This window comes from Scyliorhinus canicula, chromosome 10 (genome assembly GCF_902713615.1).
Source record: "Scyliorhinus canicula chromosome 10, sScyCan1.1, whole genome shotgun sequence".
Lineage (NCBI taxonomy): Eukaryota > Metazoa > Chordata > Chondrichthyes > Carcharhiniformes > Scyliorhinidae > Scyliorhinus > Scyliorhinus canicula.
The window spans coordinates 171,650,106-171,677,962 of record NC_052155.1 but is presented as its reverse complement, the minus strand read 5'-3'; the positions used below and the strand labels follow the sequence as shown (position 1 = coordinate 171,677,962).

The window sequence follows — 27,857 nt, the reverse complement described above, 5'->3', positions numbered from 1 at the left end:
TCGGGCTTGGGCTGATAAGTGGCAAGTAACATTCACGCCACACAATAACCATCTCCAACAGGAGAGAATCCAACTATCAGGTTCAATGGCATTACCATTGCTGAACCCCACTATAGACATCCTGGGGGTTACCATTGACCAGAAACTCAACTGGACCAATAATATAAATACTGTGCTACCAGAGCAGGTCAGAAGTTGTGAATTCTGTAGATGGTAACTCACCTCCTGGAGTGTTATGGAATATTCCCCACTTGCCTGGATGCAGGTGCAGCTCCAACAACACTCAAGAAGCTTGATGCCATCCAGGACAAAGCAGCCACGCTTGATTGGCATCCCATCGACCACCTTCAGTATTCACTTCCTTCCCCCACTGGCTCACAGTGGCAGCTGTGTGTACCATCTACAAGGTGCACTGTAGCAACTCACCAAGGTTACTCAGACAACATCTTTCAAACTCAGGACCACTACCATCTAGAAGGACAAGCACAGCAGATACATGGGAACGCCATTCCCTGCATGCTCCACTTTAAGCCACACGCCATCCTGACTTGGAAATATATCGCCACTTCACTGTCATTGGGTCAATATCCTGGAACTCCCTCTGTAACAGCACTGTGTACCTACACAACATGCAGTCGTTCAAGAAGGCAACTCACCACCACCTTCTCAATTAGGGATGGACAATAAAGGGTGGCCTAGCCAGCAGCACCCACATGCTGCGAAAGAATTTAAAAGGCTGCATGAGGTCAGCTGCATTACACGGCTGCAAATTATTATACAGTATTCAATCAAGTTCAACATTCTAACAGAGGATGCAATCTAAATTATAGAGGTGCATGGGCAAGAAAACCTTACTGACCAATGATTTTTTGAAAGCTCTTTCTGCCATTGGTTGAGCTGGTGTTTCGGGCGCGATGCTTATATGGACTTCATCTTCCCGCCTCTGTAGTGTAGCACCAGAGCCATCTGTGGATGCATTTTAAAAAGAAATCCGTAATTAATAGAAAGTTGAATTTAGATTTATGCTGGAACATTGCTATAAATTTCAACACATCTCAGGTTCGTTGTCGAGTTTGCTTTTCTAGTGATTCAGCGTTTAATTTCTCCTCACTTTGACCTTCCCCAGTCTGAATCCAACAGATTTGTACATGAGTTCTTAGTTGGGATTTCCCAGTCCCGCCCAATTCCCGCCCGAGTTCAACGGGCCTTTCAATGGTCCGTCAAATTGTCCGGCCATCCGGCGATGATTCCTGAGGTGGGCAGGACCGGACACCTGCCCCGTAGAGTCTCTCAGCTGCCCACACTGAGGTATTCGGGCAAAAGAGAAGGGATTTAACTGCCTTTTACATGGTCCACTTTTTGGCCCTGTTCTGTTTCTGACTCATGACGCAAGTTTATAACCTCCTCAGAGCGGAAATGGGAGACGGATTGCCATTCCGTACCGACTTAAGCTTGCGCTTAAAATGGCAAACTCTAAGCTACTGGGCAGCATAAAGACTACCCGCAAAAGTTTCTACAGGTACGTGGAGAGAGAAAGATTGGTGAAGGCAAATGTCAGTCCCTTACAGTCAGAAACAGGGTAAGTTATGACGGGGAACAAGGAAATGACTGAGCAACTATATACATACTTTGGTTCTGTCTTCACAACGGAGGACACAAAGAACATACCGGAAATGTTGGGGAACACAGGGTTTAGTGACAGGGAAGGACTGAAGGAAATCAGTATTAGTAGAGAAATGTGTTGGGCAAATTGATGGGATTGAAGGCCGATAAATCCCTAGGGCCTGATAATATAGGTCCCAGAGTACTGAAGGAAGTGGCCCTACAAATAGTGGATGTATTGCCGGTCATCTTCCAAGATTCTATAGACTCTGGAACAGTTTCTACAGACTGAAGGGTAGCTAATGTAACTCCACTATTTAAAAGGAGGTAAAGAGAAAACAGTGAAATATAGACCAGTCAGCCAGATGTCAGGGGTGGGGGAAATTCTAGAGTTCATTATCTAAGATTTTACAGCAGAGCAGTTGGAAAATAGTGGTAGAATAATGGACAGAGTCAGCATGGATTTATGACGGGGAAGTCATGCTTGGCAAATCTATTGGAATTCGTCGAGAGTGTTACTGGTAGAGTTGGTGAGGGGGAGCCAGTGGATGTGATATATTTGGACTTTCAGAAGGCTTCAGACAAAGTCTTACATAAGAGTGTAAAATGAAAATGCGTGGGATTGGGGCTAGTGTATTGAGATGGATAGAAAACTGGTCGGCAGATATGACACAAAGAGTAGGAATAAATGGATGACCAGTGGGATATCGCAGTGATTTGTGCTAGGGTCTCAGCCATTCACAAGATATATTAATGATTTAGATGAGGGAACTAACTGAAATATCTACAAATTTGCAGATGGCATTAAGCTGGGTGGGAGGGGTGAGCTGTGAGGAGGATGCAGAGATGGACCCTGATTCTGACGCCAATGGAGAGGTCAGTCCATTGCTTTTGGAACGGTGCCCACCAACACCCAGAGTCGATCCCAATTTTGCGATTCTCTGCCGCATCGTGAACCTCGATCCTGGTGTCGGCTGACAGAGAATCGAACCCTTAATCTCTCAAACGGAGAATCTCCCCCGTAGAGTGTAGCCCATTGGCTGCACTGTAAGCTTTACCCATCATATAAAATCCGGCGGGTCCCATGACATCACCCCTCCCCCAGGGAGCCCCCCCCCGCCAAATAATTTGGGACCCTCTGAACCCAAGGGAACCTTTTTTTTAAGAATTTTTGTTTAGAATTTACAGTGCAGAAGGAGGCCATTTGGCCCATCGTGTCTGCGCCGGCCCTTGTAAATAGCACCTTACCTCAGCCCATACCTCCACCCTATCCCCGTAACCCCAGCTAACCCTTTTGGACACTAAGGTCAATTTATCATGACCAATCCACCTAACCTGCACTTCTTTGGACTGTGGGAGGAAACCGGAGCACCCGGAGGAAACCCCTCTGAAAAAGCTTCAAGGGCAAAGAAGGAAAAGGAGAAAATGTAAGAGAGTCGACGTTATGGGTTATATTTAGCATTAAGCAATTGAGTAACACTCTCTCTCTCTTCTAATCCTAATATTTGCAGTACTGTGCCCTTGCTATCTGAATATATTAATGAGTGTATGTTGTACAGAAATAATTACCTGCTTACCAGCTAAACTTACGTAGACCCTACAAAATAATGGACTTAATTTACTGCACTTTGAGGTTCATTTTAACATCTACACTCAACTCTAAATCAAATTACATTTTTTGAGACAAAAATAGTGTTATGATGAAGAGGGAGGAAGCCAGGGAAGAATGAAAGAAAGAACAGATTTGCATTGTAAACACAACCTCACGATGTTCCAGTGCACCTGACCACCGGTGAGCTACTTTTGATGGGTTGTCGCTACACCAGCTGCATTGTGGGAAATGTAGCAGCCACGTTGTGCAAAGTTTGATGTCCCACAAATTGTAAGAAATAAATCTAAGGATCATCTGTTTGTAGGTGTTGGTTGGGGATTAAATGTTGGGCAGAAGTGTTGGGAGAACTCCCCCGGCTCTTCTTCGCTGTGGGATCTTTCACACCTAGCTGAGAGGGCAAATAGTGTTGTGGTTTACCATCCGAATGTTAGCACCTCAGACAGTGCCCAATCGGCACTGCACCAACATGCCAGCCTGGATCATGTACCCAAGTTTCTGGAATCAGATTTCAACACACAAACCTCTAACTTTAAGAGAAGACTGCTAACAAAGAGCCAAAGCTGCCACTTAAAGAGTGGTTGGAGCCAAGAAACTTTCTTCAAAGTTAGAGCATAGAACAGTACAGCACAGAACAGGCCCTTGGCCCTCGATGTTGTTCTATTAGTAACGTAGGAATAGGAGTTGGCCATTTAGCTCCTTGAGCCGGTTCCACCATTAAGTGATCATGACTCATCTGTGACATTAATCCTTATACCCGCCTTTGCCCCACATTCCTTAATATCCCTGGCCAATAAAAATCCATTAATTCCAGTTTTAAAATGGACAAGAGTTGTGCACCAATTGTTATTTGCGGAGAACAGTTCCAAACATCTACCAGCTTTTACGTGGAGAGATCTTTCCTAATTTCATTCACAAAAAGTCTGGCTCTAATTTTCAGACTATGTCTGCCCCCCCCCCAGACATAGTCTCCTCATGAGTAGAAACATTTAAAATATATCATGGTGCTCACTCATCGCAGATCACTGTCCCCAGTTCAGCTGATTTGAGAGGAACTTGAGTCAGGGATGCCTACCAGTTCTGTCCGTTGTCCTTTTAACAGTCGATCGTCGACGTTCAGAAGGTTTGTGCATGTACTGCTTCAGCGAGTTGATGGTGTGTGTCCCAACGAGAGTACTGCGCCCAAATGCTCTCCAGTCGACTACGGAGATGGTAAGTGGTGGGTGCAGGTATTCATGCTCAGGTAATTCCTGTCAAAACAAACAGTGAAGCATTTCTTCTAGTGCTGAATAAAAGGGACAAGCTGTCGCAGCTTTTCACCTGGCATTCATCAGGACTGATGCAAGAGTGCCAAATTTCAAAAGAAACAACAATCTATTTCCGTAAGGCATTTTTCATGACAACATCTCAACCAACCAGTCAACTAGCCTTTGTTGAACTTAAACAAAAGCTTGGGGAATAACATTGGCCACAGCAAGATTTCGATCAGAGGCCATGCGCCAACCAACCAGCAGCCTTTTCTCATGCAGTACAAACTGTTCTTCCCTTAGAATTTGGTATTTGTGTAGCTGTCCTGATAAGTGCAAGATGAAAAGCTTCGGCAGCATGTCTCTTTTTTCAACAATACTCTTTCTGTCAAATTTCCTTTAATCATAATGCATAAATCTTATACCTGTGCAATACAATACCCCTGATTTTTACATGGAGGCAGGAGAAGGAGGAGGGACGGTGGGGGGGTGTGAGCTGGTGGTCGGGGGAAAGGTTTGAAACTCGGAATTTAACAGCAAGACCTCGCAATCATTTTTAGATTGAGGGATTGGCCAGCTACCTGGTAAGAAAGCAGTGGCAGAAGGCACCATCCTAGACTTTTGGGAATAGTCCCCAACAAAAGGGGGCATCAGGGATGGTGGAGGAAAGGTAGTGGTGGGGGGGGGGGTGCAGGGGAGGGATGTCAGACCCCAGAAACTGGGAGGGAGAGAGAGTGCAGGTGTATGGAGGCAATGGTCATGTTGACTCCACACAGCAGCATGTAGAGTTTCTGATTGGTCAAAGGTTTGATTCAGAAGCCATGGGGGATATATCCGCACCATGTAGCCAATAGGGGTGCTCGGGAAAACACTTACCCTGCTTTTAATGCCCTGCCGGATTTCTCCAATTCCTGAAAAGCCTGCCCAGCTATCGTCAAATTGAATTCAGGCTCCTAAATGCACTGCAGGTGCAGGTTGACAATTTTGTGGGTTTGAATATGATCATGAGGTGGCCACCGCTGCCAGACCTGACACATGCCAGCCTTGCCACAATTAAATAGCGGTAGGCACGGACAAGAGTTGGGGTTGCACTTTGCACATTTTCATTTTTTGTCTCTTCCTCGACGCTGTCCCCTCCATTGCTGAGGAGTAAATATGAACTCCAATGAATCAAAGAGCTGAAGCTAGTGGTGCATCAAAGAGCTGAAGCTAGTGGTGCATCAAAGAGCTCAAGCTAGTGGTGCAGCAGAAGATGCAGGTTTGACTCCAATGCCAAACAAAATGGGAAGATGAGAAGTGGAAACCCACAGCAAAAGAAAGAGGACTAGGCGGGGCCCTGATACCTTTTGCAGTCAGCTCCGAGGAGTCGGTGCCAAGGTATCAGGAACACGCATCTCTTCTCTTCACTTCCATTATACGAGGCCAGGAAATAAAATACCTCTTCATTCACCTGAGGAAGGAGCAGTGCTCCGAAAGCTAGTGTTTGAATCAAACATGTTGGACTTTAACCTGGTGTTGTAAGACTTCTTACTGTGCCCACCCCAGTCCAACGGCAGCATCTCCACATCAGGAAATTAAGAAGCAGAAAAAGATACAAGGAAATTCATCCAGAAAAGTGCCCCTGACCAATGCTCCCCCTCTTCACAAAGAAACTAAAATGGCGGCACACTTTACTGCTATGATTTGCCCTTTGTGCAAACCATCATGGATTGCACCATGGCTAAAGAGACAGGGCCCAAAGTTTCTGAGTTCCTGCTCCACCCGTGGAGGTGTGACAGGGTAGGACTTCCATCTGCCATTTCTGCCTAAATCACAGGGATTAAATAGTAACGGCAGGAGGCCCATGACGCTGCACAGAGGACGAAGTTGCCGACCATAGCTGACCATTTGTGACTCAGAGCCAGTCTGATGAAGGCGTCATATGCCCTTAAATGGGCTGAAGAGGAAACATTGCAATTTTAAACTGCCCCCCAGAATTGATGACCAATGTCACTTGGGATGTAAACGCATTGAGGAGTGCAGAGGAGGTTAACAAGAATGGTTCCGAGAATGAGATACTTCAGTTACGAGGATAGATTGGAAAGGTTGGGACTTGGAGGTTCTCCTCGAGGCTAAGGGGAGATTTGATGGAGATTTGCAAAACCAGTAGGGGGCTGGGCGGGACAGAGTAGATAGGGAGAAACTAGTCCCGCCCGTCAAAGGATCGAGAACGAGAGGGCACGGATGCCGGCAGCACGGTAGTACAAGCGGATAGCACTTTGGCTTCACAGCGCCAGGGTCCCAGGTTCGATTCCCGCTTGGGTCACTATCTGTGCGGAGTCTGCACGTTCTCCCCGTGTCTGCATGGGTTTCCGCCGGGTGCTCCGGTTTCCTCCCACAGTCCAAAGACGTGCAGGTTAGGTGGATTGGCCGTGCTAAATTGCCCTTAGTGACTAAAAAGATTAGGAGGGGTTATTGGGTTACGGGGATAGGGTGGAAGTGAGGGCTTAAGTGAGTCGGTGCAGACGTGATGGGCCGAATGGCCTCCTTCTGCATTGTATGTTCTATTCTATCTATCTATTTGAAGAGATTTGCCGAAGAGAGCAACTGTGATGTGAGAAAAATCTTTTTCAAACAACAAGCGGTTTGGGTCTGGAGTGTGGTGGGGGCAGGTTTAATTGAGGCATTCAAGAGCCTTTTGATGATTTGATGATTCTTTAAGTAGAAACAATGTGCAGGGGTACGGGGAAAAGGCAGGGGAATGGCAGTAAATCATGATACTCGTTTGGAGAGCCGGTGCAGACACGCTGGGCCGAATGGCCCTCCTTCTGCGCCGTAACAATCCTGTGATTCTTTAAGCCCAGTATGGAACTCATGCCTGCTCCCCAGGGCCTCAGGAACGAATAATGGACAGAGTTTTTGGGATAAACCTGCAAAGGCCCCATTGTTGGCAGCAAACTCTTGGTGGTGAATTTAATAATTGTCTACTTACTACAGTGAAACAGTCTTCTTGAACTGTAAAGTTTGGATTTTTCTTGTAACTCTGGATGACTGAAGATCTGATGCCCCTCCCTGCATACTCAATAAAAACCTGTGGTCGATCCACGGTGAGGAGCTGTACACGTTTCAGCTCGCGGAGGCCCCAAAAAAACACCTGCAGGAAATTGCATTTCAAAATAAACTGAAGCCAACTTTGACATTTAAAACATTCACACGCATGTGGAAAATGGCGAGCATCTCAAGCTGTGTCTCCAAAGAACTCAAGCATGTGCTGGATTTTGTAAGACAGTATATGTGATGTGACCATATTCAATCTCCTCATTCCCTACTCCTGGAGATACCATGTTTGCTATTGTATCCCGTGCCTTCCTTCCGGCTCCCATTTCCCTGCCTCCCCCCACCTCGCTGATTCTCCTCTCTTGTTCCCTGTCTCTTCCCTCCCCCATCCTGTGGTTGGCCTTTCTTTCCTCTTAGGTTTAGCTGACCCCCTCCTCTCCCGGTCTATCTCTCCCTCTCATGCTTTGGGTACTTTCCCCTGATTCTTGGCTACCTGGCTATTCTACCGCTTGTTCATTGGCCACAAACAGGTCCCGGAGCAATTGCGTGAATGGCTCCCACGTTCTGTGGAAGCCGTCGTCTGACCCTCGGATGGCGAATTTGATTTTCAGCGAGATCCGTCTTGGAGAAGCAAGCGACAAGACCAACACCAAATCCATTCGAGTATTGCCCACTGTAATTGTTTCTCCGGCACCCAAATGTATATTTACCTCCCCAGTCCTCCTCCCCCCCCCCCCCCCCCCCCCCCCCTGCGCGCAAACAGTCGCCTACCTACGTGTTGTAAATAATTTTGCCAGGTTGTACAGAGTTGCTGCTATTGAGCTGGTGCACAATACCCTACCAGTTATTCTATTTTATTTTTTATTGTATTTTTTTTATTATTCACTATTTTCTTTTCTTTGGTATGTTGGGGTGTGCCCTTCTCTTCTATATATGTGTGTGTATATATATATATATATATATATATATATATATATATGTGTGTTTCTTATCCTGTGTACATAACGGTAAATATACTTTGCTCAAAAACCCAATAAAAAACATTTATTAAAAAAAACACAGTGACCATATCATTAAGAGAGCTGTGCCTGGGATGTTATAGCATCAAGAGAGCAGTGCGGTTTTCTGAGTACCCCGGCCAATATTGGTTTCCTGAATCACATTACCAGAGATAGGTTATCTGATCGTGCATCTCGTTGTTGTTTGTGGGTACTCGCTGGCTGCCAACTGGCTGCCATAATTGAAGGAGACAACACTTCAAAAGTCACACACTAAGCTGGAAGCACCCTGGATGACTTGAGGTCAGGAATGGCACTACGCAAGTGTGAGTTCTCCCTTTCTTGCACCATTTAACCTTGCCTGTCTTCCATTCTGTCATTGACCTTCTTCACTGCTCTTCATCCCCCTTTCCCATGCCTTTGTATTTGCCTGAAGCCTATTACATCGCTAACTTTTCCCAGTTCTGATAAAAGGTCATTGACCTGAAATATCGGGTTGGATTTTACGCTCACTCATTGGGGGGTTTGAAGACAGGATGGGCATATAAAATCCAGTGGGTCCCGTGTCTGCCACCTACCAACCTGCCCTTGACCCTTCTGTACAGGATGGGGAAGCTCTTGGGTGGCCCAACTATCCTTGGGCCAATTGAAGCCCGTAAGTGACCAATTAGTGACTACTTAAGTGCCCCATCCTACGACCGCTGGTATTTTCCACACAGGGCAGTCCCATGCCATGCAGGATGCCCAGTAGCTTTAGCTGCGTGGGTTAGTGTCAGGCAAGAGAGGGCCTTTGCAATAAAACCGAAAATGCTCGAAAAACTCAGCAGGTCTGGCAACATCTGTGGAGATAAATATAGATGGCGCGATTTAATGGCCACAGTGTGCCTGAAAAGCAGCTCGCCTCGTGGCTAATAAAAGCCAAAAGGCTCCACTCCCGGGATCTACCCAGCTCACAACATCTCGCGAGATCTATCGTGAGACGTTGCGATGTGAATCCCGCCCATTGTGGGCAGTATCACTTTTCAACAAATTAGCATATTAAAGCAAGGCAGCTAGTCTCACTTTAATGTGCAGATTCCTGAATTACCCAAGGCGTGGGATCAACATTGGGCAAGCGCCATGCAATACTGGTCGGCAGAAACGGGGTCCAGACAGAATGGTACTTGTCAGGGTCTCTTGTCACTTGTGGTGCTGGCAGGGGCACTGCCAGGATGCCAGATTGGCACTGCCAAGGTGCCAAACTGGCATTTTGTGTGTGGATATGATTGGACTGGGGTGCCCTGTGCCATGCGCTTGGGGGGGGTTGCTTCAGAGGGGCCTCGGAGATTGGGTTGCCATTTAAAAATGGCATCCTGATCTATCGCTACACTGAGGAGTTCCATCGAGCGGATCTCCTCAGTGTAGAAAATGGGGATATGTGCGGCCTGGGTCGGGCATATCAAACGCAAGTCGTATTTTATAGCCTTGTATTTCTCAGCGCTGCGAGCACCTGGAAACATGCAGCTAAATGCGTTCGCTATGAGACCCATTTAGTTAACATTTCGAATCTGAATGACTCTTCCTCAAAGTTAAAGAGAGGGGAAAAAGTGATGATTTTATACTGTAAGAGGAAGTGGAACAGCTGGAGTCTAATAGATCAGGGATAGGTGGGAACAAGGGGAGGGGGGACAAAAGACGGTAGGGGCACAAGGCAAAGAAGTGTTAATTGTTAAAGACTAAAGAAGATGCTGATACTGCTCTGTGAAAGCAATCTTTCCTGGCTCCCTGGGACTAAGAGGCCTCTCCACAGAAGGCCATTCCCCTCCATATAACTCTTCCACTGGCCTTTCATAAACTTCCCCTGTTCTCTCACCCTGGGCTGGTAGCCAGGGCTTGGCAAGACTATTGAATAGGAGGGAATAGAGGGATACGGACCCAGGAAGTGCAGAAGATTTTAGTTTAGACGGGCAGCATGGTCGGCACGGGCTTGGAGGGCCGAAGGGCCTGTTCCTGCGCTGTATTTTTCTTTGTTCTTTGTTCTTCCCCTCCTGCCACCCCCCTCAAAATTTACCTTGGAGTTCAGGCTCCTCATCATCAGCAGTTTCAGCAGTGGCCACCACTCCTGGCTGGTGCTGCTGGGACAAGATAGGCATCAGTCCTCCGATTGGCTGACAGCTCTATTTAAGGTGGGACTTCTCCCGAGAAAGGGACAGAAGGTTTGTCTCCGGCGGCTCACAGCATTAAATAGCTGCATAGCATTTGTCAGGAGTGGGGGCGGGTGGGGTGCAGAGTGTAGCACCCTGTTATATCGTTAACTCTGATTCTCTCTCCACAGATACTGTCTGACCTGTTGAGTCTTTCCAGGTTCCTCTGCTGCTTCTCTGTTTCAATACACTTTGCCTACAATACACACTGTACCTCCAGTCTGTAGTTACTGAGCACAGGGCGAATGTTCATTGGCACTGGTAAGATCTGGTTTCCATCTGGTTCATCAATAGCAGGAAGGTCTTCAACCCCCGAATCAGGAATCTGAAAGCACATAATCAGAGAAAAAAGATAAAGATTACACACACGCTTACACTCCACACCACATCTCTCCTCAACCTCACGTATAACAAGGAGAAGTCGTGTTCCGCACAGACCGCTTAGCCATCCTCGGCTACGTAGTCCAAAACGGACTACTGGGGCCCGATCCCGACCGCATGCGCCCCCTCATGGAGCTTCCCCTCCCCCACTGCCCCAAGGCTCTCAAACGATGCCTGGGGTTCTTTTCTTACTACGCCCAGTGGGTCCCACAATACGCGGACAAGGCCCGCCCACTGATCCAGTCCACACTATTTCCCCTCACGGCCGAGGCACAACAGGCCTTCGCTCGTATTCGCTCAGACATAGCCAGGGCGGGGATGCACGCAGTAGATGAGACACTGCCCTTCCAAGCAGAGAGATACGCTTCAGATGTCGCCCTTGCCGCCACTCTAAACCAGGCAGGCAGACCCGTGGCATTCTTTTCCCGCACCCTCCATGCCTCCAAAATCCGACATTCCTCCGTCGAGAAGGAGGCCCAGGCCATCGTTGAAGCGGTGCGGCACTGGAGGCATTACCTGGCCGGCAGGAGATTCACTCTCCTCACTGACCAACGGTCGGTAGCCTTCATGTTTAACAACACGCAGCGGGGCAAGATCAAAAACGACAAAATCATGCGGTAGGTGGAGAATCGAGCTCTCCACCTATAATTACGAGATCTTGTATCGCCGCGGCAAGCTCAACGAGCCCCCAGACGCCCTCTCCCGAGGTACATGTGACACGCACAAGTAAACCAACTCTGTGCCCTTCACGAGAGCCTTTGCCATCCGGGGGTCACTCGCTTGTACCATCTAATCAAAGCCCGCAATCTGCCCTACTCCATCGAGGAAGTACGGACAGTCACCAGAGACTGCCAGGTCTGTGCCGAGTGCAAGCCGCACTTCTACTGGCCAGACCGCGCGCGCCTGGTGAAAGCGTCCCGCCCCTTTGAACGCCTCAGCGTGGATTTCAAAGGGCCCCTCCCCTCCACCGACCGCAACACCTACATCCTTAGTGTGGTTGATGAATTCTCTAGTTTCCCCTTCGCCATCCCGTGCCCAGATATGACGTCTGCCACCGTCATCAAGGCCCTAGATTCCATTTTCGCCCTGTTCGGTTTCCCCGACTATATCTACAGTGACAGGGGATCCTCGTTCATGAGCGATGAGCTGCGTCAATTCCTGCTCAGCATGGGTATTGCCTCCAGCAGGACGACCAGCTACAACCCCCGGGGAAACGGGCAGGTAGAGAGGGAGAACAGGACGGTATGGAGACCCGTCCAGCTGGCCCTACGGTCCATGAACCTCCCAGCCGCTCGCTGGCAGCAGGTCCTCCCTGACGCGCTCCATTCCATTCAGTCACTGCTGTGCACCACAACTAACAACACACCCCATGAACGTGTTTTTGCCTTCCCTAGGAAGTCTACATCCGGGGTGTCGCTCCTGACTTGGCTCGCTGCTCCAGGGCCAGTCCTTCTTCGTAGGCATGTCAGGCTTCACAAGGCAGACCCTCTGGTGGACAAGGTACGCCTGCGCCACGCGAACCCCCAATATGCCTACGTGGAGTTCCCTGACGGCCGCCAGGATACAGTCTCGCTCAGGGACCTGGCTCCCTCGGGTGCCGATCCCATGCCCACACTCCTCCCTACCCACGCGCCACCCTCCTTTACACCCGTCGCCACCACTGCTGCGTCGCTCACAACGGAACGTCCGACCGCCGGTCCGACTCAACCTGTGACGGGCACTGGGTTTCCCGATGGACCTTGGTTCCTTTTTTCCCCCCCTCTGTAAATAGATCACGTTTATGTATTATAGTTTCACGTCACCCCCGCCGGACTCATTTTTTACAGGGGGTGAATGTGGTGATCTACCATTGTGTGGAGTCTGCACATCCTCTCCGTGTGTGCGTGGGTTTCCTCCGGGTGCTCCGGTTTCCTCCCACAGTCCAAAGATGTGCAGGTTAGGTGGATTGGCCATGATAAATGGCTCTTAGTGTCCAAAATTGCCCTTAGTGTTGGGTGGGGTTACTGGGTTATGGGGATAAGGTGGAGGTGTTGACCATGGGTAGGGTGCTCTTTCCAAGAGCCGGTGCAGACTCGATGGGCCGAATGGCCTCCTTCTGCACTGCAAATTCTATGATATCTATGATATCTATGATATGTGTGTGCTTGCATTAGGGGATGTATGACAGTACCTGTATTACAGGTTTTCCGGTAAGCCCCTGCTGGCTAGCTCCGCCCACAGGAAGCATATTCATAAGTTTCCCTGAGATGCCATTCTACAGCTGCAGCGGAAGGAATAGCTTCTCACTGTAATAAAGCCTCCCTTGTACCGAATCAAGTCTTTGTGTGCAATTGTTAGCGCCACAGTCCTCATCCAATGAGAATCTGATTTTACTCGGCATTTGCTACTTTGAGCCTATCAGCAGCACATGCAGGGAATAATTAGCCTCTGATTGGATGCCCTGCTAATTGTCTGGCTATGTTGATGTGTAGTCTAGCTGAGCTGACTCTGAGGGTTCCAGTCCCTGGTCTGCTGATACAATAGGGCAGCTGATGGTGGGGCCCTCCATTGATCAGGGCCCTGTGCCTAGGCACGGTGTCATTGTAAATCCTCCCCTGGGTCCCCCATTCTTGGACGAACAAGGCATTTCTGGCTCTGAATTTTAATTCTAAAATATTGTCATGGTGTCCTGGATCTTTCGAAACACAATTTCACCTTTTAAATTTTGAGGGGACAGGCTGCCCATTTCTGTTGTAAATTTAGATTTGCATTCCGAATTCTACACTCCATACGTCCTGTTTCACATCAGTTAATTCCTGTTCCCAAATGGCCCGAGTTCATCCCAGATAAATCTCAAGTGGCCACAAAATAATCAGGCATACAGTATTTTATGGGGCAGGTTCTCTTTGTTGAGGGGCTGTTTTGGGGATATTTTGCTAAATGGGCAGCACGGTAGCATGGTGGTTAGCATAAATGCTTCACAGCTCCAGGGTCCCAGGTTCGATTCCCGGCTGGGTCACTGTCTGTGCGGAGTCTGCACGTCCACCCCGTGTGTGCGTGTGTTTCCTCCGGGTGCTCCGGTTTCCTCACACAGTCCAAAGATGTGCGGGTTAGGTGGATTGGCCGTGCTAAATTGCCCGTAGTGTCCTAAAAAGTAAGGTTAAGGGGGGGGGATTGTTGGGTTACGGGTATAGGGTGGATACGTGGGTTTGAGTGGGGTGATCATTGCTCGGCACAACATCGAGGGCCGAAGGGCCTGTTCTGTGCTGTACTGTTCTATGTTCTATGTTCTAAAGCAACACGCTGAGCAATTTACTTTTGTGCCTGATGATGTTTAGTGGTGAATCCTCACAGTCTGGTATTGCGGGTGCCATCAATCCAGCCTGACACTGCAGTCTGCCTGGACTTTCCGCTGTTTTGCCAGCTTTATTTTCAGGTGTCACCAGGAGGAATGGAGGAGAATAAGGCAGTGAAGACTTTTTTTTAAATAAATTTAGATTACCCAATTATTTTTTTCAATTAAGGGGCAATTTTAGTGTGGCCAATCTACCTACCCTGCACATTTTTGGGTTGTGGGGGCGAAACCCACGCAGACACGGGGAGAATGTGCAAACTCCACACGGACAGTGACCCAGAGCCGGGATCGAACCTGGGACCTCAGCGCCGTGAGGCAGCTGTGCTAACCACTAGGCCACCGTGCTGCCCTAGGCAGTGAAGACTTAGCCCAAATCATGAAACTGACTATTTTCCTCTCACGCCACTGAGGGAAAAGTCATTTTTGCCTGCATGCAGGCACAAGATGGCAAATGAGCAACATTCCTTGGTCGGACTGTCTCTCCATCTGCTGATGCCTGGTAGCTGGCAGCTGTGTCCAATACATCAGAGACCAGGCACTGGGATTTGTTTGTGTTGGACCAGATGCACATCGTAGATGAAGGCCACAAGGGACCCAGAGTAACCTGAAGATAAATTTTTATGACAGATTTAAAGGCTTATTTTTTCAACTCAAGGTTTTTATTTCTCAAAATGTCCTTGTTTTCCAAATGACATTTTGCTACAATTATTTGAAAAGGTTTTTTTTATTTTAAAATTGCAGACGAGATCTTGGGTTTCAATGGGTTTTTTCTCTTAGGCTGTTCTTCTAATTTTAGGAGAAGCAAGACAAATTGAGAGGATTATTGAAGAGATTTTTTAAATATAAAATTAGAGTATCCAATTAATTTTTTCCAACTCCGGGGCAATTTAGCGTGGCCAATCCACCTAGCCTGCACATCTTTTGGATTGTGGGGGCGAAACCCGCGCAAACACGAGGAGAATGTGCAAACTCCACACTGACAGTGACTCAGAGCCGGGATTGAACCTGGGACCTCGGCAACATGAGGCAATTGTGCTAACCACTTGTACCACCGTGCTCTGCCCTATAATTGAAGAGATGACAGACAGAAAATCTAGACAGGGCCCCTCCACCATGTCCGCTCAGCAAACGTTCAGAAGGCTGTCCCTTGTCCGGAAGTTGTCCGATAACTGCAGGTGTATCTCACCAGGGAGACCTTCAGCTGACCGAAGCTCCTAGCCCATTGCCCTGTGTTTCTTGTCACCATAGTCCTGTACAACTCAGTCCTTCAGTGACATTGAGTTTCCGCAACAACTGCCAAGCCCCCCCAATTTTAAATTATTCTGATAGTCATTCATGCAGGCATTGCCCAAGGGGTCCCCAAATAATTCTGCATTTACTCCATCAGCAAGACAAACATCTTACCGATAACTCTCTTACAGTGCAACCTCCCCTGGGTAAGCGTACTCCTCTCCACCTTTAGTTTCCTACAGGGGCAGTTCTGAGGCACTACCACTGATTCACCGCACGAGCCTTGGGAGATGGAGGTGACACTTCCTTGTCTTTGACTTCAGCCCAAAGGTAGAGCGTCGCATCGTTTGGAATGCAGTCCGAGTTTCAGAAGGTTTAGGTGAGGGGCATTCATTGCCAAGACCATGGGTGGGATTTTCCAGCCATTCACACTGGCAGGATCTTTGGGTCCTGCCAATCGGGGACCACGTCCTGTAACCCCACCCCCATGGCGGGGCAGGCAAGCCATGCAAAATGCCGGAAAACAAGTTGCGAGGGTTGGGGGATGGAAAATCTAGCCCCATATTTTTACCTTTCATTGGCCTCTTTCCCTCATAACCAAATAACTAAGAACAAATGTGCTCTTTTAATGGGCACAGTAAGATGTCTTACAACACCAGGTTAAAGTCCAACAGTTTGTTTTGAATCACTAGCTTTCCGAGGGCAGCCCACCTGATGAAGGAGCAGTGCTCCGAAAGCTAGTGATTCGAAACAAACTTGTTGGACTTTAAAGTGGTGTTGTAAAACGTCTTACTATGCCCGCCCCAGTCCAATGGCAGCATCTCTACATCATGGCTTTTTTACTGGATTAGAGTCTGTGGTAATCACCACTGTTTGTATATATCACATATATGAGATGTAATACGGTAAGGCTCCTGTACTAGAGGTACGGGGGTAGATCCCTGCCTGCTGGCTCCGCCCACTAGGCGGAGTATAAATGTGTGTGCTCACCGAGCTGCAGCCATTTCGACAGCAGCTGTAGGAGGCTACACATCTCTGCTCTCTGCTTAATAAACCCTTGATTACTCTCTACTCTCGTCGCATTGTAATTGATAGTCCATCAGGGACACCTCAGCTGAGGAATCTTTAGAGTTTTGACCTTGGTGCCTGAAAAATCAGCACTTTCAGACATTGCGTAAACATTAAATTGTCCTGGAAACCCAGCCTGGCTGCCTTGGCCTTCCAGTTGCTGCAGCAACACTCGACGCAGCTCCCCCAAGAGGCAAATTGTCCATACGCAACACTAAAAGAGCCAGTCCACCCTGAATAAGCCAGAATGTATACTGTGGGGAAGCTGAGTTGATTCTTGGCAGAGGTGTTCTGACCTAGTTTTGGTGAAATGTCTGTGGTAACTTGGCCTCACAACAAACAAACTTTTCAGCCATTAACTTTCCTGTAATGCAAGGGGGCTGTTTTAAAATGTGTACGTGAAAATGAATTCAAATAAGTGATCAAATATTTTCTGATTTTTAACTTCTGGGGGATAAATTTAATTGACATGAATGGAACACAGCATGGAGGTAGGTGCTCTCAAGGCTGCCTGCCTCCTCCCTTGGGAGTCAGCCTAAGTAAGGAAAGGTTTCTCCCCCCTGGAGTATACTGTTATTGACCATCTACGTATGAATCCACTATATTATAGAATCACAGAATTGGTACAGTGCAGAAGGAGGCTCTCCAAATGAGCCTTCTGGCTTCGTGCCCTTCCCCTGTGTCCCTGCATATTGTTCCTACTCTGAAAATCATCTAATCTTGAATGCCTCGATTGAACATGCCTCCACCACACTTCCAGGCAGTGCACTCCAGACCCGAACCTACTCGCTGTGCGAAAATGTTTTTTCTCACACCACACTTCCTTCTTTTGCAAATAACTTCAAATCTGCGCCATCTCGTTCTCGCTCCTTTTACGAGTGGGAGGAGGTCCTCCCTTTCTACTCTGCCCAGCCTCCTCATGAATCTGAACATCTCGATCAAATCTATTAGCTACGTAAACTCCTACTCGTGCCAATTATCATCAATGCAACAATTTATGTTTCAGGGGTTCAACGAGATAGTGTGCAAATTGACCCCAATACATCCTTACCTGCAGAAGTTCAAAGGCCACAAGGAGTTCGCCCGCAGGTATGCCACCACAATACATTGGGTGATATTGAAGCTCAGGTGGGACGTAGTCCTGCCCAGCCAGTGTCACAACAGGAAGAGCCACAGTGCTGCCAATGTATTCCGCTTTACCCTGAAACGAAGGTAGAATAAAAGAAGAGCCATCATTTTGAGTCACCTTGGTGAATCTCAACTTTCGGCTGTGTTGGCCAAACAAGATGAAAACAAGATGGTGGAAGTGGAAAAAACAGCTTTTCTGTTGACGAGAAGCAACAGTCGAATCACGATTCAAAATTATAATCTGAACTGCGGGCTTGGGAGATTTACTCTGCTTGGGTTTATCAGGTGAGTGCATGAGAAACCAAAGCAACATTTGGACACTTGTAGTTGAATCAAATGCGCATGTTAGTTGTAAAGAAACCGATGTTTACTTGATCATTATTGTACATCATATTTCACCATTATGAGTCAATAATAAACAAAGATTGCAAGCCCTAGATTGCAGGGAAACGCAGAAGATTGGCATCCTCGTGATCTGGGTCATGTGGAGATTACTCACACCACCTGAGATTCACCACCTCAATCACCTGTGCCAAGGGTTACCGAGAGGTTGCAGAGGGGCGGCACGGTAGCACAGTGGTTAGCACTGTTGCTTCACTGCGCCAGGGACCCGGGTTCGATTCCCGGCTTGGGTCACTGTCTGTGCGGAGTCTACACGTTCTCCCCATGTCTGCGTGGGTTTCCTCCGGGTGCTCTGGTTTCCTCCCACAAGTCCCGAAAGGCATACTTGTTAGGTGAATTGGACATTCTGAATTCTCCCTCAGTGTACCCGAACAGGCGCCGGAGTGTGGTGACTAGGGAGGTTTTCACAGGAACCTCATTGCAGTGCTAATGTTGGTCTACTTGTGACACTAGTAAAGATTAATGGAGGAGACTTACCAGAACTGTTCCAGTGATAAAGGATTTTAGGTTCAAGGTTAAATTGTAGAAGGTATGATTGATTTTGTTGGAATAGAAGAGATTGTGGGAAGATTTAATAGTGGTGGAAATGATTCGGACAGGTTTAGATGAGGCAGAAAAAGTTCTGCCATTCTCATTAGCTGATGGTTCAAAGTCTAGGTACAGGATTTTGGTGAGGCCACATCCGGAATATTGTGCGCAATTCTGGTCTCCTTATCTGAGGAAGGATGGTCTTTCTATAAACCAGACCCCGACATTGTTAGGATACAGGACAAGAAACCCAAACACTTTTTAAAAAAATTTTAAACTTTGAAGAAAGGATTTCACTGACCAATAGGTATATTTTATATTAAAACACATGTTATTATTAACACAGAATTGAAAACATTAACATCACAGAACATATATGTTCAATTAACAGTTAAACAATTCTTAAAATAAAAGGAAACCCTTTTTAAGCAAATAACTTATACCTTCTCTATCTCCATTTAAGCAAAGCTCATTACAGGTCAAAAGCCACTTATAAATAAAGTTAGCAAACACAGGAATACTTGCTGTACACTTGTACAGATATTCCTTGGAATTACTGCTTGAAGAGAGAGGTCCTTTCAGGAAACAGAAGATCCTACTGCCTTTGCCAGACTCCTGCTCAACCTAACAGCCTTTGACAGGACCTGCTGCTCAACTTAAACACTCCGAGAAGGCTGCCAAACCTATGTTAAACTGCAAACTACAGACAGACCTGGCTCTTCTCATTAATACATCATATTTATCCCACTCAGTTCCCATGACCCAGCTTACCTAAATCTAAACACTATGTCACAAATTATTTATGCTCCAGGGAATCTCCAGCAATCATGACAAAGTTACATTTGCCCTCTCTTTGTAAACAAATACATAGTTGGAATGAACGATGATCTCACTTTTCTGACACCTTAATTGCACATTTTGCAGCCGCAGAGTCTGGATACCTTATCCTAGATTTTTTAGGACTATTACTGCAACAGGGACTTCTGGTTGCAGACAAGGAATGTGAGGCAACTCCGACTCAAAGTCATTGGTTTGGGCATTTTATACCCGTTAGTGGGCGGGGTAACTCCGGCAGGAAAGTGGTGCAGAATATGTAGAAAGAAGGGTTCTCATCAAGATTGGTAGGTCTACTGGCTACCAAACCCGGCAAAAAACAGAGATCTGGCTAAGGGATTGGGGAGGATAAGTGGCGCAGCAACAATTGCGAGAATGGAGGAGGGGGAGGGTGGTCGCCAGTGGGCAAGTCCCAGATGGTGCAGTTGATGGCCTCCATCAAAGAGGAATTTCACCAACAAAGGTAGGAGGTGCATGGTGATTGGTTGAAGGCCATTGAGGGAGCAGTAGCAGTTCTGCGAGGATTGATAGATCGGGTAAAAAGGGCATTGATACGTGAAGTGGAGAAGGTGGTGTCTAACCAGAGCAATCGTGTCATGTCCTAGGAGGCTGAAGGGGGGGGGGGGGGGGTCCTGGGAGAGTTACTGTGAGTGAAGGTTGAGGAGCAGAAGAACAGGTCCAGGTGGAAGAACCTGCGAATTGTGGAGGGTGTGGAAGGAACGGGCGCCACAAAATGTGCATCGAGGATGCTGGCTGGGTTGGTGGAGAAAAGGGTGCTGGACAAGGCCCCAGAGGTGGACCAGGCCCACAGGTCCTTAAGGCAGAAACCGAGAACGGGGGAGCCACAGCGGGTGGTGATTGTGCGGTTGCACCAGTTTGTGGAGAAGGAGAAGGTCCTCCGGTTGGCCAGGGAGAAGTGAGACTGTGAATGGGAGGGGAATCATGTCCGAATATACCAGGACACTGGGGCGGAGCTGGGTTCCACAGGGCCAAGGCGGTGCTGCACCGAAGGGAGATTCGATATGGGGGTGTTGTACCCGGTGAAACTGCGGGTCACATTTGAAGGCCGGGAGTACTATTTTGAGCCGCCAGAAGAGGCCAATGACTTTATAAGGGATCATAAGTTGGGGGTGAACTAAGAGTTGGTGTGAAATGGAGGAGCTATATCTGCAAAGATTGGATGTTATGGCTATTTTGCAGTGCTGGAGGGTGGGTTGTTTTTTTGGGGGGTGCTGTAAGTTTGTAAGGGGGTGATCATCCCCTCCCCCCCACCACCACCACTATTTATGGTGGTTTTCCCTTTGTAGGGGGCGATTTGTGAGTTTGGGTGTTTTTTCTTTGCGGTAAGGGGTGTGGATGCTGGGGCCTGTTGGGTGGGGTTGCAGACTGAAGGGCATTCAGGTGGGTAGGGGGACCGTTTGCACAGGCCACTAGCTCCAGGGGAGCATACAGGGGAGTCCGGTGGTACAGTCGATGGTCAGGGTGTGAAATCAGCTGAGGAGACACTTTAAGTTGGAGGAGATGTCGATGTTGACACAACTGTGTGGGAATCATAGGTTTAAACCGGGGGAGATGGATGGGATGCGAGGGAGGCGGGGCTGGTGAGGGTGAGGGACTTGTACTTGGAAGGGACGTTTGCAGGTCTGGACTAGTTGTAGGAGAGGTTTGAATTGCTGGGGGGAAGTGAATTTAGATAAATGCAGGTGAGGGAATTTGCACAAAAGGAGTGGAAGGCGTTTCCCATGTTGCCGGAATACACTTTATTGGAGCAACTGCTGCTACCAGATGAGTTGGGGGAGGGCAGGATTGGAGATATATATGGGTGGTTGACGGAGTAGGGGATGAAGATTAAGAACAAACGGGAAGAGGAGTTGGGGGTGGGAATACACTGGGGACTGTGGTACGAGGTGATGCGTAGAGTTAATTCAACCTACTGCGTCAGGATGAGCTTCATTCAGTTCAAGGTGGTGCGTAGGGTGCATATGACCTGGGCGAGGATGAGTGGGCTCTTCCAAGGGATGGCCGAGGAATGCAAGAAGTGTGGGCGGGGGCCGGCGAATCATACGCACATGTTCTGGGCTTGTGAGAAGCTGGAGAGATATTGAGAAGCGGTGTTTGGGACACTATCTCAGACTGTTGGGGTAGAGGTCGGGCCAGATCCAATGGTGGCCATCTTTGGGGTATCGGAAGTGCCGGAGCAGCTTGGGGGGGGGGGGGGGGGGGGGGAAGGCAGCCTAGTTGCCCAGTTGTGGCCTTCCCCTCTCTAATTGCCCAGAGAAGGATCTCGTTACATTGGAGGTCGAATACGCTGCCGGGGGTGGTGACCTGGCGGGGGGATTTGTACGACTTTCTCCGGTTGAAAAAGATTGGGCGAGATTCTCCGCAAATGCGGAGAATCGTAAAGGCTGCCGATGGATAGGCCGTGACCCACGGCAGCCTTCACGCCCACTTCCGGGGCCGATTCTCCCCCCCCGGGCGGGGCGAGGAGCACGGCCCCGTGCGTCACGGCGGCGCGGCCTTGACGACGGTCGTCAAGGCCACACGTCAAGCGTCACGCCGGCTGACGCAGCTGATGATGTCAGCCGCGCATGCGCAGGTTGGACAACGCCAACCCGCGCATGCGCAGTTGCCGTCTTTTCCCTCAGCTGCCCCGCAAGACGTGGTGGCTTGATCTTGCGGGGCGGCGGAGGGAAAAGAGTGCATTCGTTATGCCCCCCTTGGCACGGTCGTGGTACTGCCATGCCAATCGGGCCACCAGATGCCCCAATCGGGCATCTGCCGCCCGTTTCACGACGGCAGCGAGCAGGTGTGTTTGCTGCTATGTTGAAACGGGCGTGAAGGCCCGGCCGCTCGGCCCATCGGTCTCGGAGAATTCGTGGCGTTGGGGGGGGGGGGGGGGGGGGGGGGGGGGAGAATAGCGGGAGGGCGTGAAAAATGTCGGGAGGCCCTCCCGCTATTCTCCCACCCGGCGTGGGGGCGGAGAATCGCGCCCATTAAGTTTGAGTTGAGGGGGGTCTGCGGGGGGTTTTGAGATGTGTTGGGGGCTGTTCGTGACAATGTTTGAGGAACTGTTTCTAATGGGGGGAGGGGAGGGGGCAGGGCAGGGGTAAAAGGGGGATAATTTTTGCAGACTGTGGAGTGTGTTTGTATATGTTGCTGTTTTTTTACACATGTTTGGAATAAAATACATTTTTAAAAAAAATATTACTGCAACAGATATAAAGTAGAATATATATACCAGTTTCTTACAGTCATCACAACTTCACTCCCACAGAAAATAAAATGTTTTCAAGAAGGGACTGAAGGGATTAAAGGATATGGGGGGGAAGGCAGGATCAGGCGATTGAGGTGGATGATCAGCCATGATCATAACGAATGGCAGCGCAGCTCCGAAAGGCCAAATGGCCTCCTCCTGCTCCTATTTTTTATGTTTCCAAGGACCGCAGATTTAAGATTTGGGGCATGAGTTTCTGGGATAATGCAAGAAATAACTTTTTTTAAACAGCGAGTGTAAATGACCTGGAATTCACTGCCCAAGAGGAGAGACGGTGAATGATTTCAAAAGGAAATTGGATAGGCATTTGAGAGAAATAAATTTACTGGGATAGAGTGGGGAATCCAACTGTTTGGATGGCTCCACAGAGTGCCAGCATGTTCCCGATGGGCTGACTGGCCTCCTGTGCCATTTTGAATTGATTGTAGGGCCAGCGGACCTGGGAAATCCGAGCCTACGGCTCCATGTAGAGACTTTCTTCATCTCAGAAATTTCCCAAAACACTTTACAAGCACTGAAATAATTCTGACATGCAGTCACCGTAATGCAAGCTCCCATAAACACTCTCAATGGATAGCAAGTCCTCCACTGAGGAAAGAGAAGAGCAATTTCATTGGCTATACCACACCGGGTTGCTGCCTTGGCATTTCTCAATGGCTGGATCAAGAATAGAGTTGACACCTGCAGCCTGAAGGCAAGGCCCAGGATTGAGGTAGAGTGAAGTAGCTCAAGAAAGAATGTGGACCAAAGAATAACATGAAATTAATTTATCTTATATTTGTTAATGGGAGGTGGGCGTCGCTGGCTAGGCCAGCATTTGTTGCTCATCCTTTGAGAAATGCTGACTTTTTCAACTGCTGCAGTCCATGCGTTAAAAGGCCACAGATTCACAGCCTTACAGGGGGCTAGCAGGAAGCCATCGTGAAACTCGCAGCTCCAGCCGCAGACATGGCCCCCCCACACTTCAGGGCCCATATCCAGTATCCAGTGCCTTCAGCCAGTTCTTGGTATCACGTGGAGTAAGTCGAACTGGCTGAATGCTGGCACCTGTGCTGCTGGGTACCTCTGCAAGAGGTCACGATGGCTTGGCGGCGCAGTGGTTAGCACTGCGCCAAGGACCCGGGTTCGATCCCGGCCCCGGGTCACTGTCCGTGTGGAGATGTGCAGGATGGGTGGATTGTCCTTCAATTGGAAAAACAAGAAGAAAAAGATGGGTGACGGTGACGGGCTCCAGCGTCCGAGCCATGCTCCATGGCGGACTTCGACCGCGGAGCAGGACTGCGGAAATAGTGCCCCCGATCGGCCATGCGCCCGACCCGGACTACCTGCACAATAAAGGCACAGTCTCCCCCCCCCCCCACCCGAGGCTCTCTCTGCCCTCCGATTGGCTCGCCCCTGACCATGGTGGCAGCGGACCTAGTCTGCAGCCGACTCACGAGTTTCCCGAATGGCTGGGACCACGTTTGAAATACGCTGGGACTTCAGCCGGTCAGAGGCGGAGAATGGCGGAGCGAACCTCTGGCAATGGCCACAGGTGGGTGATACGCGGCGCTTTTCGGGGGCCGAAGAATTGAGGAACTGGCGCCGGTCCCGATTCCATGAGTGGAAATGGATTCTCGGCGCCGGACGGAATTTCGGCGTCGAGGTTCCAGCCCAACATTAGGTGTCAGGAAGGGAATTTCAACAATGTCCTTTGTGAAGAAATTCCTTCCCATTATGCAGACATATTAATATTTTATACTCACAACAGCATCTTCATCATAAACCTCAATAACCACAAGTGGGGGAGCCTCGTTTATTTCTGTTGCTTCACCGTACAGGTGAATATTATTGAATAGAAGCATTTGGTTCCATGTTGGCGACAAAGTCTGAGTGATAACCTGTCAAGAAACAAAAGGAAATGAAGCAGAGTGACCAGGATTTTCACCTTCATCTTCTTATTAAATTATTTTGCATTTAGTCCAATCCCATTCTTTAAATAAATATTACCACAATTTGCACAGCACGTAAATGCCAGATCTGGACATTCTTTACATTTAAAGCAATGGAATTTGACCAATTTTCCTCCTTGCCTCAGCCCAGCCAACACCAGTGAAAACCACCTCCAGCTTACAGGACATGGGCAGATTGGTGAAACAGGCAGATACGTGGCAAATAAAATTCAATGACCTGTAAAGTGGTTTATTTGATAGGATGAATGATTGGAGATAATATAAACTAAAGGGCAGATAGGGGTGTGGTGGTAATGTTACTAGACTAGTAATCCAGAGACCCAGGCTAATGCTCTGAGGACTTGGGTTCAAGTCCTCCCTCATTGCATATGACCGCGTCCATCACTTTGCTGATGAACATGAGTGGAGTGATCGGCTGGTAACTGGCTTTGGCCTGACCTTTGTGGACAGGACATACCTGGGCACTTTTCCACATTATCAGGTAGACAACAGTGTTACAGCTACCTTGACTAAGGGCACGGCTACATTGATGTGGAGATGGCGGCATTGGACTGGGGTGGGCACAGTAAGAAGTCTTACAACACCAGGTTAAAGTCCAACAGGTTTGTTTCAAACACGAGCTTTCGGAGCACTGCTCCTTCCTCAGGTGAATGAAGAGATATGTTCTATCTCTTCATTCTCTTCATTCACATATCTCTTCATTCACCTGAGGAAGGAGCAGTGCTACAAAAGCTCGTGTTTGAAACAAACCTGTTGAACTTTAACCTGGTGTTGTAAGACTTCTTACTGACCTCTGGAAGAGGTCAAGATGGGTCGGTGGCGCAGTAGTTAGCACTGGGTTCGATCCTGGCCCCGGGTCACTGTCCGTGTGGAGTTTGCACATTCTCCCCGTGTCTGTGTAGGTCCCCCCCCCCCCCCCCCCCCCCCACCCCCCATCTGCCCACAACACAAAGATGTGCAGGGTAGGTGGATTGACCACACTAAATTGCCCTTCAATTGGAAAAACAATTGGCACTTCTGCCTGTAGATTGTTGCGAATGCTTCAGCCTTATCTTGTGCACAGATGTGCTGGGCTCCTCCATCATTGCCGATGGGAATATTTGTGGAGCCTCCTCCTCCAGTGAGTTGTTTAATTGTCCACCACCATTCACGACTGAATGCAGCACCAAAAAAAACCAACAGAATAAATTGGACAAAATCTGCAAGTGGACAGAACGATCGCGGATGAAATTTAGTGCACACGCGTGAAAGGAATCACAAGCCGGTGAGAAAAACAGACGACGTGCATCCTCCATCCAAGATACCTTGGGGTCTTGGCAGACTCAGGTTCAAGTTACCAATATTGAGATGCAAGTGCTGGGAAAGGAACACTGCAATGTTGACAAACTGTGGAGTTCTGAAGCACAAATAAAATCACAAAAAGAAATGATGTATCGATATTTTTTTTTAATGTGTCCGCATAAACAACAGTGATTAGGCTGTCCGGGTCACATTTCGGTCAATAATTTGAATACAATATTTTATATCCATGCAGTGCTATCAATAATATTTATTATAAAGCAAACCGATACTTGGCTATTCAGATTTTTGTACGAACAAACATAACACAACGTGCAGGAGAACGATCCTAAAGTAAGTTACTTAAAAATAAGTTTACGATCGCGAGAAAACTTAATCGATAACCACAGTACCACATTGCTACTGTCACATTAGCACATCATTCTTACCTTTGTAGTCTGACAGTGTGAAACAAATGTCACTTTAGCAAAAGGATCTGAAAGACCAGTATTGTCAGCAGCCAGGAGACCTCTTGCCTGGTACATGTGGCATCTTAGCTGAAACATATGGTGCTCTGTTCAATAGAAGAAATTCAAAATACAACTGTTAAAGATGGAGAGGCAATGATTGGAAACACTACACTTTGTACACTACTCTCAGATAGCAATACTGACCATAGCTGGTTAAAGAAATGGGATCACATTCTCAACTAATGAAAATATATCCCCTCACTTTTATAGCTAAAGGAACTAGTGTTTTCAATGTTTCCAAATTAAAATTATTTTACGTGAAGTCATTGTGAAAGGTGTTTTCTTTTAGTTTTTCAAAAGTAGCTGATGTTCTTGTGGTGATATGCATCACTGTAGATACACAAGGGGTTAATGTAAGTACACGCAGACTAGCTAGACACTAGAGGGAGCACCAGAGGCATGACACACAGACACTCACCCAATAGGTCAGTAAGATAGAACACGATCAATGGGCATTCACGATACACACAGAGGTGACACTACCACAGGGGGGCATTACACCAACCCATATATAAAGGACACAGCACACATGATCTTCCTCCTTCCAGTGGAGACACTCAGTGAGTACAGACACAGGGTTGATTCAACATCACACCCACCACGTGGATTGTAGCAAACTGGTTCGTCGGACTGAGTAGCTATAGAAGGATTAACAGTAGAGGCGAATCCGAGTAGGAGAATTGTAAATAGTTTAATAAACGTGTTGAAGTTATCTCCACGTCTGAACCTTCCTTTGTCAGAGTGAACATCAAGGAAGCAGCTTATGCTAAGCCAAGAGCATAACAAGACAGTACTCCTTGCCACTTTATCCATTCATTAACGAATGTGCAGGTGACAATGGCAGCAACTTCTCATGGGTCAGACATAATCGTGTCTGGTTTCTATTTTAACAGACAAACTGTTGACCTATATGCATGTGTAGAAATGTGTGGTTAGGAGTCAGATGATTCCGACTCCTGTTTCCTACAACAGAAATGGGCTGTTGAGGTTTTCCGAAAAAGACATTAATTATTTTCATGTTGTAGGTGGGAGAGCTCAATCAAGCAGGATATATACCAGCTCACGTGTACTTTAAAATCCCTCAAGGCAGCTTTCACCTATAAATCCAGGTCAGACCTGCCAGTAAAGATTATAAACCATACCCCACGAAAAAGCAGAACAATGGAGTTTGGCCAACATCTGCCTCCATAACTAAAATATTTGTTCTTTTAGTTGCATTCACAGAAGAGTATATTACAGGCCG

At 48.0% G+C, this 27,857-nt stretch overlaps 1 protein-coding gene across 1 annotated transcript in view; it reads right to left on the bottom strand.

The window, feature by feature from the left end:
• Positions 1-27,857, bottom strand: part of fer1l6 (fer-1 like family member 6) — a 193,624-nt gene that overhangs the window by 62,172 nt on the left and 103,595 nt on the right. Inside the window, exons 20-26 of the mRNA XM_038810140.1 lie at positions 26,534-26,658; positions 24,600-24,734; positions 17,740-17,889; positions 10,890-11,000; positions 7,430-7,591; positions 4,287-4,461; positions 860-966 (exon numbers count right to left, since the gene is read on the bottom strand). Of these exons, the coding sequence (XP_038666068.1) occupies positions 860-966; positions 4,287-4,461; positions 7,430-7,591; positions 10,890-11,000; positions 17,740-17,889; positions 24,600-24,734; positions 26,534-26,658 (965 nt within the window). The remainder of the gene's footprint in view (positions 1-859; positions 967-4,286; positions 4,462-7,429; positions 7,592-10,889; positions 11,001-17,739; positions 17,890-24,599; positions 24,735-26,533; positions 26,659-27,857) is intronic.